This window comes from Pholcus phalangioides, unplaced genomic scaffold (genome assembly GCF_987345545.1).
Source record: "Pholcus phalangioides strain wild (caught in Gottingen) unplaced genomic scaffold, Ppha-v1.0 ptg000015l_1, whole genome shotgun sequence".
Taxonomy (NCBI): Eukaryota; Metazoa; Arthropoda; class Arachnida; order Araneae; family Pholcidae; genus Pholcus; species Pholcus phalangioides.
Window position 1 is genome coordinate 107,818,845 of NW_028301608.1, and position 15,801 is coordinate 107,834,645.

The window sequence follows — 15,801 nt, forward strand, 5'->3', positions numbered from 1 at the left end:
CATGATTCCCAACGTGGGGCAATTTGGTAATCTTAATTATGAAAATTCATAATTGATTAAAAAAAATTTCTTAGAATTAATGAAAAATTCATATTTAATGGAAAAATAATACTCGAATTAAAGAAATTTATATGCAATGGGAAAAAAATGATTCACAAATTAATGCAATGTCTTATTTAATGAGGAAATAAAAAAATGTAAGTATCAATGAAAATTTATATATATATATATATAGGCTAATGAGAAAAATGATCTCGGCTTTTCAGGTTTTGTGCTTCCTCCATGCGGATTCTGTAGGAGTGTTGAGCACACAGGCTAATTTAACATTTCAGAAGAGCACAAAGAGAATCTCTTCAAAGAAACTTCTAGTTTTTAACCTTCGAAAAGTTTCAAATTCACAGAAATACATTGAGAAACAGCATTTAAAGAATTTTTTTCAATATTTTAACTTTTTAAATTTTCGATCATCTTGGGCCGCGTACCCCCCCCCCCCCGTGCAATGCCGTCTTTAACGCATGGGCCTACCCGGGCCTCTAGAGAAGAGGGGGGGGGGGGGCGCCCTCACAGAAATGCGATCTGATTGAAATTTTCGAGAATTTGCCATGTAGGGCCTCAGAAAAATTACTTGCACCTTGGGCCCCATGATGCGGCCCTGCCCATGTGTGTAGTTTGTCTTTTATAGGAGCCATCAGGATTTTACAAGATGCGTGCCAAAAAAAGTTTGGGAAACACTGCTCTAGACAGACGTTTTTTTTTGTTTCAAATTTACGAATTGTGTTACGTTACTTGTACATCAGGGCTTGAGAAATTCCAGGTGTCAGGTCGCCATGGCAACTGAAAAATTGGTATTGGCGCCTAAAATTTTCTTTGTGTAGTTTCTAAATTGGAGCCTGAGAAATGTCTGGAATTTATACTAGTATATCGCTAACACGAGAGAGGGTCATTATGCCCTGGGAATGTCAGAAGAAACATTATTTTGGGCCTGTTTTTCCTCCAGTAAAATAATTTTTGGGTCCTAAAAAATTGTTTTGGTGCCTAGATTTTTAGCGATTTTTCATGCCCTGTTGTACATTGGTGTGAAATGTTTTCGGTGTGGTGGAAATTGAAATTTGTTTTGAAATTTCCAGCTCTTGAGAACTTGCTTGCTTCTTTGGACCAAGTATGCCAAAAAATTAGTCCGAGAGAAGAGGATCATTTATTTCTCTCACAGTTATTACAGAACCGGAATCTTCAGTCTTTAGTACAAGTAAATATTTTCAGATCTATCATAATGAGAAATTTGCAAATTAAGTAAATTATTGTTGCACTTACTATCTATTAAAATGGAATCCTTAAATTTTTTTTGAATTAATCAGAAATTTTAGTTGAATATTTTCATTTATAATGTATATATATTGATATATTGATAGCTGTATAATGTTAATTGATGCTATAAAAATATATTTTGTTCTCTCTCTCTCTCTCTCTCACTCACTCAGGCACACACACACACACACACACACGCACACTACCTATTTGCTAGATATAAACAAATATAGGAATAGATTAAGAAATGAAGGCTGCCTGCTCAAAGCAATCCAATATGCTTGCGAAATCCTGGAATTTATTTTCTTGGATCTTGTCACTTTTATAGAAAATCTGTTATTTTAGATTATTACTAATTTCGAAACTCGTGTCTTTCAATCATACTGTTGCTTGTTTTCCTGTAAACTCTTCCCGAATAGTACTTGCGAGGATATAACTGATGCTTCCAAGAATACAAAAACTACTGTTCATAGTGGAGACAATAAATTTTGGTGTTATCTTTTCTAGAAATTTCATAAAACTCAATTTAAAACTAAAATCACCAGTTTTCATTGAATCAACTTGTATTTCCCTCATTTAACTTTGACTGTGATAACAATATATATTTAGTAGCATTTATAATGCAATTGTTTTCCCAATTGAAGCTGTGTATCTTAAAAATTCAAAACAATGCTTTGGGTGCCGAGTCCTGCCAGCTCTGCTTTGATTGAAAATACTCTTTACAGCTCTGGATTCATATGTGAGCTAAGAAATTTTTGGATGAGAATACATGAGTTTAATTAGTGTATTTAACAGATGCTGCATGAGAATTTTTATGTGGAAGTTTTGGGCAGATCAGAGAATTTAAAATATCAAAATAGATATTTTTTCAGCAATTACAATTTAAAATATGAAATTCTTTATTGTACATAAACGTGAGTTTTATTATTTAACATATCAGGGGTTAAAAAAACTAATTGCCAATAAGTTTTTGAGTGTTTTAATACTGAGTAAGTTTCTGAGGTCAAAAACCTAACCCTGTGATTTTCCATCGCACATATTTTAACTGAACAGCTCTGTTTCACTTAGCACAGGTAATCAGTAGTTTAGACAAAATGGATCATGAAGTTATATATTATGTGTTCTAGACTATTTTTATGTCAAAAAATTCAAAATTGCAAATTATAATTCATATCTTGTTTTAAATATTGTAATAAGTTAATGTTTAAAAATAAAACATGTAATATGTGCAGAGCTCCCACTCATCTTACTTTTCATACTTTTTGGTAAAATGTCCTACTTTCTCGGTTTTGTCCTACTTATAATTGATTTTAATTTAGGAGGGAGTCATCAACATAATGCCAAATAATACAAATGTAGTAGATTATTGCAGTTAATGATTCTTGCCAAAGCAGAAATTGTATCGTTTTTAAAGTTATTTGGGTTGAGGGGGAAAATTTGAAAAAAAATAATTTTGTATTCACTATTCTTTCTTTTATGGTTTTGGACAGTAACATTCATCATTCAAAATTATGGTGCACATTTTGTGTATAGGTGACACATCAGTTTGCATAACTAAGTAGTTGGGTACATAGGCCTATTCTAGGTTTTGTGAATTTTGATGCTACACAATAAAATTCAATTGTCTTCTGTATTTTTAGGACATGCAGAGGCATAAACAATGTATACAATACTCAGCAAAGAGCTAGAAATGAAAGTGCTTCATTTGTCAAAAACAATTACACTGGCGTTGAGTGCTAAAATTTAAACAAATCCTTTTAAAAAAAGGATGGGCAATGCAGTAAAACTATCTGGGTCCACTTTGATTTATTTATATCATACCTTGTAATTTACATATTTAGCACACTGTGCTCTTGGAAGCGGTCTCGAAAGCGTCATTGTTAAAAAACTTACATGTCTTCATAATTTGTGGTGTGCATTGTCGAAGAAAGTTGTGACAGATCGGATTGTGGAAGACTCCGAAAGAAAAAAGAATGTAATATATATTGTGAGCAGAGACAAAAGAATTATCTGTGGTTGCTAGTACCCTGTTTTGGCCAAAAATTATTTTTGTTACTAAGTCATTTCTGTCATTTTGCTTTTGCTGAAATCAATCCTACAGGATATTAAAATTGTGTGATATGGAAATTTTTTTTTGTAATTAAAAAAAAAACTTTAGGGATTTTTTTTATTACGCTATGATTATGTTGTCTAAAAGGGGTACCCTCCCTATGTCCTACTCTTTCTAATTCATTGAGTGGGAGCCCTGAATATGCAGTAGAATAAGTTTTTCATCATGTTATGTTCCTATTGTGTTCATAACATTATCCAAAAGCATTCATTTAGGTTTTTGACGTCAAAACTCAACCCCGGTTAAATTGGTTACTATATTTACATAAATTTTAATCAGACTTAATTCAGTTTTATTGATCGATTAACTGATCTGACCAGGGCCGTCATTTCAACTTTTTCCAAGGGGGCAAAGAATGTACTTAATGTATGTATATATTTGTATATATATGTAAAATTTTTAGTGTATTTTCAAATGACGGGGGCCTGAATCTGGGGGGGGGGCTGACCCCCCAAATGACGGGCCTGAATCTGATCAATCAGACCAGCCCTAGTAAAAAAGTATAGGTGATACTTTAAAAGTGATATCAGAACTTATCAATAAGAAACTGTCGAAAAGTTAAATTTCGTTAGTTGCTCAACTTAGAAAAGAAAAAAAATCATCTGAATATATGCATTTACATGTATATTTTTATGTTCTTGAGGGAATTTCAATAAAATTATCAACAAGATCTAATCCAAATTGGTTATACATCCTCCAAGTTTCATATTATGAATTTTATTGCTTAGGTTCATTTTGTTTTATTTCAAAAATACTTCTTGTTTTTAAATTGTTAGCATCAATTCGTTAATTGTTGTAATAGTTGTAGTGATATATTTCGGGGAGAGAAAAGAAAAGAAATTGATTCCTTTGGCATTAATTTTTAGGTACATGACAGAATTGATGGTCAAGAATTACAACCAGTATATGAAGAATCCAGCAGACTTGCCAAAGATGTTAGTATTGCAGTAAATAATTTTTTGTTTCGTTACTCAAACTAATTGTGGTCATATGGGCAATAATCGTAGCTTAATGATGCTGCTCCATGATTTATTTTCATCAGTTTTTAAGCATCCTGATCAACTGATCAGCTACTTGCGACACACATATAATATAATGTAATTTTATCAAATTCTACATGTACAATAATCAATAAATCAAGTTAATACAGGGAAATTCATAAAGAATCAACCGATTTTAAAATATTTTTTTATATTAAAAAAAACACAGAATGATGAGTTGTTTAGTGAATGCACATAAAGGGAAATGTCTACATTTTCGATTATGAACAACTAAAAACGCTAGTGTGTTATTTATGAAGCTCTTTTGATGAAGTAAAGACACTTAGAAGGGCTTAAAAATATCGAGAAGGAGAGTGGGGTTAAAATATTTTGTTAGGATTATTAAAAATCAGGTTCATGCACACTATAATAGAAAATATTGCTATTATTAAGAAATAATTTGGCAAAACTAGAAATGCAAGGGCAGCTGTGTCACAAGTATGAAAATGTTATGGATATATTGAAAATAATATATACATAAAATTATATTATTTTGAATGTATATATATTTTTTGAATATATTTCTATATATTTTTATGGGCATCTTTTTATCAGCCACCTCGTTGGGCATTTTGCCTGTTGTGGTGTTGTATTTGTATTTGTATTTGTATTTGAATTATATTTTTTTGACGGGGGGGGGGGAAGGACCCTCAAGTTCCCCCCGTCACGGCCTTAGGTTAATTTGAAATCTCATAACAAAACAGCACTTTGCCAGCTAAATATAACAAATAATTTGATTTCATTTATCATTGATTATGGAAATTGAAGCATTCATTAACAGAAAATCAAAAATGTCCTGGAAAATGGGACACATGGTCAATCTATGTAGAAGGTTCGCCAATAAAATTCTTGTCAAAGGCGGAATCACACTTCAAAAAGTTTTTGAAACACTGCTGTAACCAAAACACAGAATTTATTGTGAAGTGGCAGTGCATGTAATTGTGATAGACATTATTCGTCCGTCATAAAAATTATGAAATGCATTTATATTTTTTCAGGTAAAAAAACTTGTAGATGTCGCAACTTCTTTAGATGCTATTGAATTAAGTATTCTGCTTGCTAGGCCTCATCTAAAAGTGAGTCACCATGTTCTTGCTATGTTATTATCTATTCCTCTCTATCAGTTAAGGCTGGCCCCTATAAGGCTATTTTTTTCCAGTCCAACTTTCTGATCTATTTTTTTATTAGATTTTTATTTGTTTGTGTTTCTATCTAAAACAGTTATGATGAGCTTTGCATATAAATTTTAATTAGTATTCACATTATTTTTCTTCAAAGAAATTTTTTCCCTGTTGATCAAGAATGATCTTTATCGATTATTTTGTGTGCCATAGATGAAGTGCACCATGTCATAAAAGGGAAATTTTAAAGGAGAGCCTTTTAAAGAAGTCTTAGTATGTCTTTCTAAGAGCTCGCTTGTTTTATGAAGTGAATGAATATCTGTTGTTTATTGAAATAGGTCAGTGTCCTATACCTATGTGTAGTGTAACAAAAATACTGCAAATTAATAGTTTTATCTCAATATTGATAAAAAATTGACATAGTGTCCTCTGTCTGCATGCAGAGCTAATGCAGTTAATTTTAAATATGTGTGCAAATATGTACACAAGTTTTTACACCCAGTATGTGCACTGGCTGCATAAACTTCAGCCAATTTAATATATAGGGTGATTACTTAATATCCCTTGTCGCATTTGCTGGCGAACCATTGAACCTAAAGGAATACTTCCAATTGGGAAAATTATCCAAATAATATGTGGTTCTCAGATTCAGGTCACAAGGAATCATATAGTTATCAAAATATAAAAAACTAACTTTTTATACAGACATATCCTAGAAAACCCAGTTATAAAGTTGTTGCACTGTCTTTCCTAAGGCCAACAAAGAAAATTCCATGTTTCCAAGTGCAATATTCACTGAGATATTTGAATTCAAATATTGGTGTGTGCTGTTTTTTTTATCAACTTTCCCCTCCAGTTTTTCAATTCAAATATCTCAGCAAATATTTAACGTAGAAACATGATTTTTCTTTCTTGGCCTTAGGAGAGACAGGTCAACAACTTTTTATTTGGGTTTTTGAGGACAGGGTGATCATATAAAAAGTTAATTTTTTTATTTTAATAATTATATAATCCCTTGCAATATAAATGATGTATCTGAGTTCCACATTATTTGTATAATTTTCCTAATTAGAAATATGCCTCTAAGACCAACGGTTCACCAGTAAATTGTGCAAAGGGTAATTAAACAATCACCTGGCTAATTATCTGGCCTGCAAAGTAATTTGTGATTAATGATTTTCATTCATGTTTGGTCCTTGGAAAAAATAATTCAGCTCATAATGTAATTTGTGAAAGTATTTTTGGCATAACATTACCTGTGCGAGTCAAAAATTTTGTCCATTCATGATGTTTACAATCTGTATGAAATGTAACAATTAAGTGCTAGGATTTTTCACAGTTTGATCAAAGAGCAAAAATAATTGTCATGAACTCTTTTTACTGGGTGAAACAAAAATCATAGAAATGTCCTTATTGTGAAATTTTGACTACAGGCTATTCTTCAAGCTCACGATCAGGTAGCTCGTAAAGACTTCCTTCCACCATTGCCAAATGTGCCTTTCGAGGTGGACGAAGATGATGAATGTGTCAAAGTGGTGCAGCTTATCAAAAACACAGAACCTCTTGTAAGTTGTAAACCAATTTTTTTTTCTCATGCTTTATTACCAGCACGTTTTGATTTGCTTATTCGTTGTATTGTCCTTCTGAAAATTTTCATCCAGTTTATTCCTTTGCAGGGTGCTACAATAAAAATAAATGAGGCCTCTGATGCAGTAGTTGTATCCAGAATTGTACAAGGAAGTGTTGCCGACCGCAGTGGTATGCTTAAAAAAAATACAATCAGAAAAATTTCTCTTTCAGCATATTATTTTCTTTATACTGTAGAAGAATCCATGCACAAAACACATCACTCATTTACTATCGTAAAACATCTCTAATTCATTTAGGGAATAATATTTTATACAAATTTTCAATTAGTAATAGAATTTGGGTTTAAAATAAACACTGCCCTGCATTCTTTCCATGTTCTATCATATTAGAAAAATTGAGACATAAATTTTTAATACTTTAAATAATTATGATTCAGCAATGCAAATGTTCTATTCAGTTGGAAAAATTCAAACTGATGTAGTTAATTGAAGATTAAAATTCCCAAATGATGTGTCAAAAAAATTCAAACATAGTTTTTCACTTTAAAGTGTGAAATGAGCAATGCTTTATAAAACATAGTGAATGTGAAAAGTGTCTGGTAGTCCTGTAAATAGTTCAAAAGAGTGCAATTGCAAACCCGCAAAATGATATAGTTGCTACCGTGGTCACGTTTAAATGTGAAAATGTGGTATGCGGTTGGCCTCCTATAGTAGAGGATCCAAAATCCTTCCAAGTGTAAAGCTCACAGATTCTCTGACAGCTACTCATGAACTGAACGCTGACATTAGATGGAGAGATATTGATTTACAGTACTGGGCGTGATCAACAACCTGGGCTTGCGGGGACGTAATTTTCAATCAATTTGTTCATTTCTTAAATTTTAATAATTAATTCAATTGTAAATAAATATTAATGATTTTGAGTTCATTCCCAACTCTTTGTGTCATCTCGTGTTGCTCAATTGAGATCCCGGTTGTGTGACACGTGGTCCATCACAGGTTGCAATAATAGTTTTCTGTGATTTCCCAAAATTTTTACTTTTGGCATTCTTTATGTTTACCACTTGTGGTCTTCAACTAATTGTGTTGTATACATATCGAAAAAAACCATTATTTCAATTTTCATTTTCTTCCAAATAAAAGTTTGGTAGTATTTTGTAAAAAAAAGTTTTGTTTGAATTTCTGCTTCAGGCCTTATCAGTGTTGGTGATGAATTGCGAGAAGTTAATGGAATTTGTGTCAAAGGGAAAAGTCCACAAGATATCCTCACCATATTGGTAAGTTTCCATAAATTTTTGTCTTAGTTCTAATTGATTTACATTAGAGAATATATGATTTTATGAAATACATGGCTGTCAAGGCCATAGTCTACCCTTGCATTATATCCTAACTGTGTATCACGAGGTATCTGAAAGTAGATTTTTTTTAAATTTGATAAATAAAAGGGGTTTAAAATGTCATCTGGGATATAAACGATTTCTCTGTATAGCAGGGGTTCTCAAACTTTGCGCCTCCAACCTCAGTGCCCCTGACAAAGGTTTTTAAAAAATATCCTTTGTTAAACAGCTTTGGGGAGCTGACATAAGCATTGAATAATGGAAAGGGGTGCTGTGAGTGGAAAAAGTTTGAGAACCCCTGCTGTATAGCAAGACATAGTTTAAGAGTTCTACAGTAATTATTTTAGAATGTAGTTCTTTTTCCCCCCTTTTACAATGAAACTCATTGCGTAGTTTTATGTACTTATGGATATATTTATTATTTTAGCATTTATATTAAGTATTCATATACAGTGAAACCTTGTTACAATGATACTTGATATAATGATAAATTTTAATTCTACAACAATATTTAAAAAAAATCTTGTTTGGAATTGTGTGTAGTCAAATGTTAAACTCTTCTCCATACAATGATATCCCTTACTATAATGAGTTTCTCTGTAACAATATTTTTTAAAGAGATTTTGAAACCACTACAACATTATTTTGTTTCACAACTTGCTCAAAATCACTTTCAATATATTTTTGAACCAGGTGACAGCATCACCTGGTCACTAAAAGTGTTATTGAAGTTGTTTGAATCGCTACTTTGTGTGTAAGACACAAAAGTGTTTTGCTGTAAATCTTTTTACAGGGGCAATACAACCAATGGAATTTTATTAATGAACTATTAATTACAATTTTTTTGGGAGGAATTATAAGAAACAATTTTCTGGTGATACTTACAATGCCAATCTATAATCAATATCAAGAAAAGCATAGATTTTGTGGCATGTGATAATAATGTAGCCTCTCGGTATTTATACCTAGTTATAACTATGATCCTCTACAACAGTGATTCTCAACCGGTGCTCCGTGGAGCCCTTGGGCTCCGTGTGCACTTCCCAGGGGCTCCACGGCCACTCGAGAATAATAAAATAAATCAATAAATTTGATAAACCAACAAAAAAAAAAGAAAAAAAAAAGAGGCCTAAAGAGGTGCCCCCCCCCCCCCGGGAGAATCTCCGGATTTCTGGATTTCAAAAGTTTGCACGTACGTCTGCAATATGCATGAAATATGATAATCATATGGTGATATCTCTCATTTTGACACTAATTCATTGCCAAACTAAAGTTGAATTTCAAAACCAAATTGGTGGATGATACGAGTCTATCTGGCTATTTCATGCATGTACAGATGCAGTTCCTAGGAATTTCAAGCATCAAATTGAAAGATTATGGAATTGCGAGGTATCACTGTGTTTGCCTAACATTATTATTCACAAAATCAAATTTTATTTTATTTGGAGATCTTATACAAAACTTTCTTTTTTTAATCGGTTTTTCTCATTCATTTTTCTTTTTTTAAAGAATTCTCTTCCCCACAATTTAACCCAACATTTTATGGATATGTATATCTGAGTTATGATGTGGCACATTTTTATTTTTTTTTAAATAATCAAACATGTTTTTATAATTCTCTTTGTATTTTTTTTTCTTTTTTCATGTTTGAATGTGATTTATGAAAATAGGCAGTAAGTATATAATTTTTGTTTATAGATTAATTTTTTCTTTGTTGTTGCTCGTGCTGTATTGTTCACATGTACAACTTGTAAGCTCCTAATAATCTAACTTCCAATAATCAGCACATATCTGGGTATGATGCAAGCTTTCACCAAGTTATAAAATCTCATAATTCAATCTCATAAATTTTCATCAAACTGGTAATTAATCTTCCTGCTTATTTTTCAGTTGATTTACTGTATATTTCTTAACCAGTGCAGTCAACGCTACTTATTAGAATCACTGATAGTCTTATCACTTTCGCTAAGTACATAATGGACCAATATCATAACTTGGGGAAAAATTTGTTTATTGTTATGGGGACTTCGGTTTATGTTAATTTTTTTACTAATTTTTTTTTGATTTTTGCATATTTTGAAGTAAAAATTGAACCAGACTCATTCCCCCCATAAGTTATCATTATCAATCTACAAGACTTTATTAGGCAGAAGGTTCCATTGGTGACAAAATTTCCTTACTCAGTTCATGCCACTATGATTCATGTACATGTTAGGTGCTTTTACAATGGTTTTCCTATAGTAAAGACATGTTTAAGGCAAAAAAAGTCTCTTTCTTCAGTTATAGGTCAGTTTCTTTCAACTGACCACATTCACAGTTCCTCAAAGAAGAACGAAGACACACCCAAGGAAATGTATGGGATGTACTCCGTACATTATTAAAAGCATCATAATTTGTGAAACACATTAGACAGTTCCCTTTTAGCTCCTCACAATTTCTGAATAAAAAAACATAAAGAGGGGAAGTTCCCCCTTTAAAAAAAAGTAAAGGGATTTATAAGGTTCAGGAGGCAAAATAGTAAGAGGAGTCACGAGAGAGAGAAATGAGAACGATTTGAGACATTCGAAAAAGAGGGAGTGTGAAAGTTTGTACCGAAGAGACAGGACGGTTTCGTTGGAGGTGTTGGATAATAAATTAAATAAAGTGTTGTTTTCTTCTTTTGGGAGTCTAGAATCCAGTTATTTAGTCCTGGAATCATAGTGGAGGTATGGCCGAGGACCTACAACCGATAAGAAGTATGGGGAAAGTTTACTGGGTTAAAATCCTGTTTTAAAAGAATTGAAAAAAAAATGCCTGATTTTATTACATTAAAATCAGGCATAAAATCTTAACATTTTAAAACCTGTTACGTGTGAAAGAAAAACAGCTAACCCATTTCCATACATCCTGTTTGACCAGAACAGGACATGGCCATCCTGCTTACAACTGGGATTTTTTCAGATACAGTTATCGATTGGTTATTGTCAGAAGTGCAGAGTCCCGATGTGATCATATTTAGTGGCATGCAGTGTACAAGCAATTGTCGTATTTGTCCTAGGTGTATGGGAATTTAGTACTAAAATTGAAATATTTTGAGCTGCTTAGAGATGTTTTTGTTGTTGAGCATAAATGTGAATTAGAAATATGTGAATTTAATTTGAATTATTTCTTTTGGTTCTTGCTTTTCATTTTTACCCACAACTTAGTGTAGATATATGATTTTTATGATTTGTTTCAATTTTTAAGTTTTATATGAACATATGCATATCATATTTTTGAACAAACCTATTTTTTAAAATTCTGGAGTATTATATAACAAACCGGTAACAACATGTCTTTCCAATTTCCAGCAATGTAAAGAAGGTACCATAACATTTAAGCTGGTACCTGGTGTCCAACCAAAGACTGAGCCTTCAAACCAAGTTCGTGCCAATTTTAGTTATGACCCCTGCCTTGATCCAGACATTCCAAATAAAGATGCTGGCCTGGCATATCGAAGAGGTGATATTCTGCACATAGTGAGCCGAGATGATTCCGATTGGTGGAAAGCCCATCTCGACAGTGACCTAAGGATAGGTTTCATTCCCAGCATGATGCTGCAAAAACGGTACTTATGTTTTTAGTTGCCTGTTTTTTTTATTCATTGGTATGGATGGTGAAGGACTAGTACAAGGGTAAAGAATTATGTAATTTTTATGATGCTTGCTTAAGGAAGAAAACTGAAATTCACAAGCAATGTCAAAAGTAATTTAAAAGTACAATGAAACCTCCCAACAATAGTCACTTATTGAACTGAGGAAATGGGGCTGCGTTATTGAGAAATTACTGTTAAGAGAGTTTGGAATTTCTGAAAAAAAAATTGAATTTTTGATTGTTAAGTATATTAAAGCAACTCCTAATAATTGGAATATTATATTAATAATTAGAACATTATTAAAAGAAGGCATTATGTATAGAAAACTGAACTAGATAAATTGAGCTATTAAAAATCTGTTTTATCTATGTGTCCATATCAGCAGTTTTGAGCTAATTTTCAAGCACCAACTAAGCTTACTGTGCTTGATGACGTCGAGTTTGTCTTCAAAACTTAGAAATTTTTGATTGGAATTAGTAGATAAAGTTGGCAGATACAAAGTCGCAGCAAAAAAGTGATGATTTCATGAAGAAAAATGTTGTGCCTTGCTGCAATCATTGTATCCTAGAACAAGCATTCTTCATCGCAAGTCACAGCTAGCACGCACATTCTTTGATAGATCAAACTCTGATGCAATCACCTATTTTTTTGTAAACCGCTGATATAGGGAAGAAACAATACTTATTTTTATGTTCGTGGGGTTAAGGAAGAAACAATTCCCGAGCAAATATTGAGCATTGTTTTGTTTCCCCCCCCCCCCATGCTAATACAATATCTTGGCTAAAGAAAATGGTTCAATCCAGAATCACGTTCATTAGCCAAAACATGATTTCCATAGGTTTCTATGGAAAACCGCTTGATTCTTTCCAGATTCTGCCTAAAATATAAAGATGAGTTTTTAAAACACCAGGGAATGTTATAAAAAAAGGGAAAAACTGACAAAAGGCTAGCATAATCAGCTTCTAAATGTGACAAATGAAAACTTACAGGAAGATGAGATACTAAAGATCTTTTTTACACTACACAATGTACACAGCCAGCACCAGTTTTAGTTTACTAAAGGTTGTGTTGACACAACCCAATCGAGTTTGTAGGTGTCCTTATCCATTTGGGTTTGGGTCAGCTTATTTTTGTGTCTCGTACATACAAATGGAAAAGATGTGCTCCTAAAATGTCCAGACTGTTAGGTTTGATGCTGAATTTTGCACCGAAAGAACACATGCTCTGAAAATGTAGGTTTCCTTTTTTTAATACATTTTTCTATTAGCTGAATCGTTCATTTTACATGAAATGGTTGAAAGAATTTCAGAAATATTCAAAGGTGGACATGAGAGTTAATCGAGCTCCAGTAACAGTAATTCTGATAATGAGATTTTGGCGTAAATATTCATCTCATGATACGACTATTTCATGGTAGTGCATGCATTCATGTCAACGAACATGTTTGTTAGCCGAATCCATATTTGTTAGCTGAGGGGGAAAAATCAGAGAAAAATCTTCATTAGCCGTAAAATTCATAAGCCGAGGCATTTCTTAGTTGAGGTATTACTGTAATAGAATTTTTTAGTGGGGGAGGGTAACGTCCACCTCTCTGTATCTGCTTACAGTGTACCCACCCGCTGTATTTGCTTATAATGTGGACCTCTTGGGAGTCCTTGGAGAAGATTCAAGGGTCCTTGAGCTTGGATGAAAACCCATTAACTTATTAATTGGGTCTGTGGTGTTCATTTCATTGGCACAGGTGGTCTGTAGCTTTCATCTTTTTGGCACAAGGGGCATGCAGAATACAAACTGTCAAGAACCCTTGGTCTGGTGGTGTAATGGGTGTGTGTGTCTAGATGGGGTGGCTTTCTGTCCTATAAACAGATTCTTTATAAATTCCTGTCCAGCAGAATGGAGTTTTGATGTATTATTTCATGGCCAACATGGACAATAAAATTGGATAACCTGATTAATTTTTTCCCTCTCAGATTCATAGTTGAACTTTGCTAACTTTAGTGTTGGGTAAGGTAGATAAAAAATTTAAAAAATGATTAACATTTGCCTTAACATAACACCCTGATTGAGTGATAAAAACATCTTTCTGGTTTTTAGTTTTGCTGTTTAACCGTAGAATACTAACTAAAATAAAAACGGATAAAAACTGCTTGTTAACTGTCTATACGTTTACATTTCTGAGATGTAGAGTTCAGTATTCTAGGGCTAATATTTTTTAAATATTGATTTTCTTGTATAAATATATCATTTAGATATCTCCCAAATAGTGGACACTCATTGTTAGTGGGAAAAATGTTCAATCTTGTTGGTGTCAAATTATTTAGTGCTTTCTCAGAATATAAAAAATATGCCTGAATTATTTTTTTATTTTTCTAACTAGTTCTTTTTGATAATAAAATTGTGGGAAAAATGCTTTTATCTGAAGGTAAAACACCACCACCACAATCATGTTTTGTGCAATTCTCATTTTTGAGCATCAAAATTCTTTTAAATTACATTGTTCTTAGTTCTTATGCTTCTTACATTATGGCTTCTCCTTCCTTGCAACTCAGGCGAATGTCAACAGCTTGGCAGAATGGTTCTCTTTGCATAAAAGATGACAGGCTGAATGACTTCTGGGGTATGTATTTTGTATTTTATTAAATATTTACTGAAAATTTTGAATAAAATAAAACTATAACACATGCTCTGTAATCTCAAGGGATTAGTGTTCTTCTAGCAGGTCTGTAGATATACAGACTATTTGTAGATATACAGATATATATATTGCCTCAAATACGGATTCAGCTAACAAACATTTGTGTTGATATTGATGCATTCACTAACATAAAACAATCGTGTTGTGAGCTGAATTTTAGTGCAAATCATCATCAAAATTACTTTCAATTAAGCTCAGAATCTTTTTCCAGTTGTACCTCCACTTCTCTTTCTAGAAGGTTTTGAACCATTTCATGTAAAAGAAAATATTCAGTTGACAGGCTTTTTTTTCCAGTGCAGTTTCTATGTTTTCAGATCATGCATTCTTTTAGCGCAAGACACTTTTTGCATCAAAATGAACAGCTTGGACATTCTCTGACATTTTTGTTTCCATCTGTGTGTATAAGACACAGAAATGAGCTGATCAAACCTCAAAGGGTGGGGATTTTGAGGTTTGATCCTCCAACTAATTCGAGTTGCGTCAACAAGCTTTAAGTCTACAGCAACATCAGTAGACTAAAGCTGTTGCTGGTTATATAGCCTGCATAGTGTAAAATAAAAAGGTTTCTCCTTTAAATTATCATTTATGCAATTTCGAAGCTGTTCATTTCAGCCTACAGTCAGTTTCCGTCTTCTTTATAGTGTTCCTTGGTGTTTTAGAAAAACATTTCTTTAAATTTTGAGACAGAAACCTGTGGGAAATTGCATTTTGGTTAACAAACACAATTCTTGAACAAATTACCTTTGTTAGCTGAGGTGTCCCTGTATATATATATATATATATATATATATATATGTATTCAATATTTTTGGTTTATTAATATGTATAAAAGTTATTTCGTTTTCAGTATGGAAGCTGATCATATATATTTCTCTATTTCAGATCCAGATGCTAAAGCAACTCCAGCCTATCGAGAAGTTTCTCTTCTTTTTCCTTCTCCAGGGTCATACAGGTTGATTGTTTTGATAGGTAATTTTATTCTTTCAAGCTT

The 15,801-nt window shown here is 32.6% G+C and overlaps 1 protein-coding gene across 1 annotated transcript in view; it reads left to right on the top strand.

The window, feature by feature from the left end:
* The window catches only part of LOC149077319 (MAGUK p55 subfamily member 7-like), a 44,636-nt gene that overhangs the window by 19,733 nt on the left and 9,102 nt on the right, over positions 1-15,801 (top strand). Inside the window, exons 3-11 of the mRNA XM_089245089.1 lie at positions 1,128-1,246; positions 4,282-4,350; positions 5,454-5,531; positions 7,010-7,141; positions 7,253-7,334; positions 8,357-8,442; positions 11,832-12,088; positions 14,665-14,732; positions 15,693-15,779. Coding sequence (XP_089101215.1) covers positions 1,128-1,246; positions 4,282-4,350; positions 5,454-5,531; positions 7,010-7,141; positions 7,253-7,334; positions 8,357-8,442; positions 11,832-12,088; positions 14,665-14,732; positions 15,693-15,779 — 978 coding nt within the window. The remainder of the gene's footprint in view (positions 1-1,127; positions 1,247-4,281; positions 4,351-5,453; positions 5,532-7,009; positions 7,142-7,252; positions 7,335-8,356; positions 8,443-11,831; positions 12,089-14,664; positions 14,733-15,692; positions 15,780-15,801) is intronic.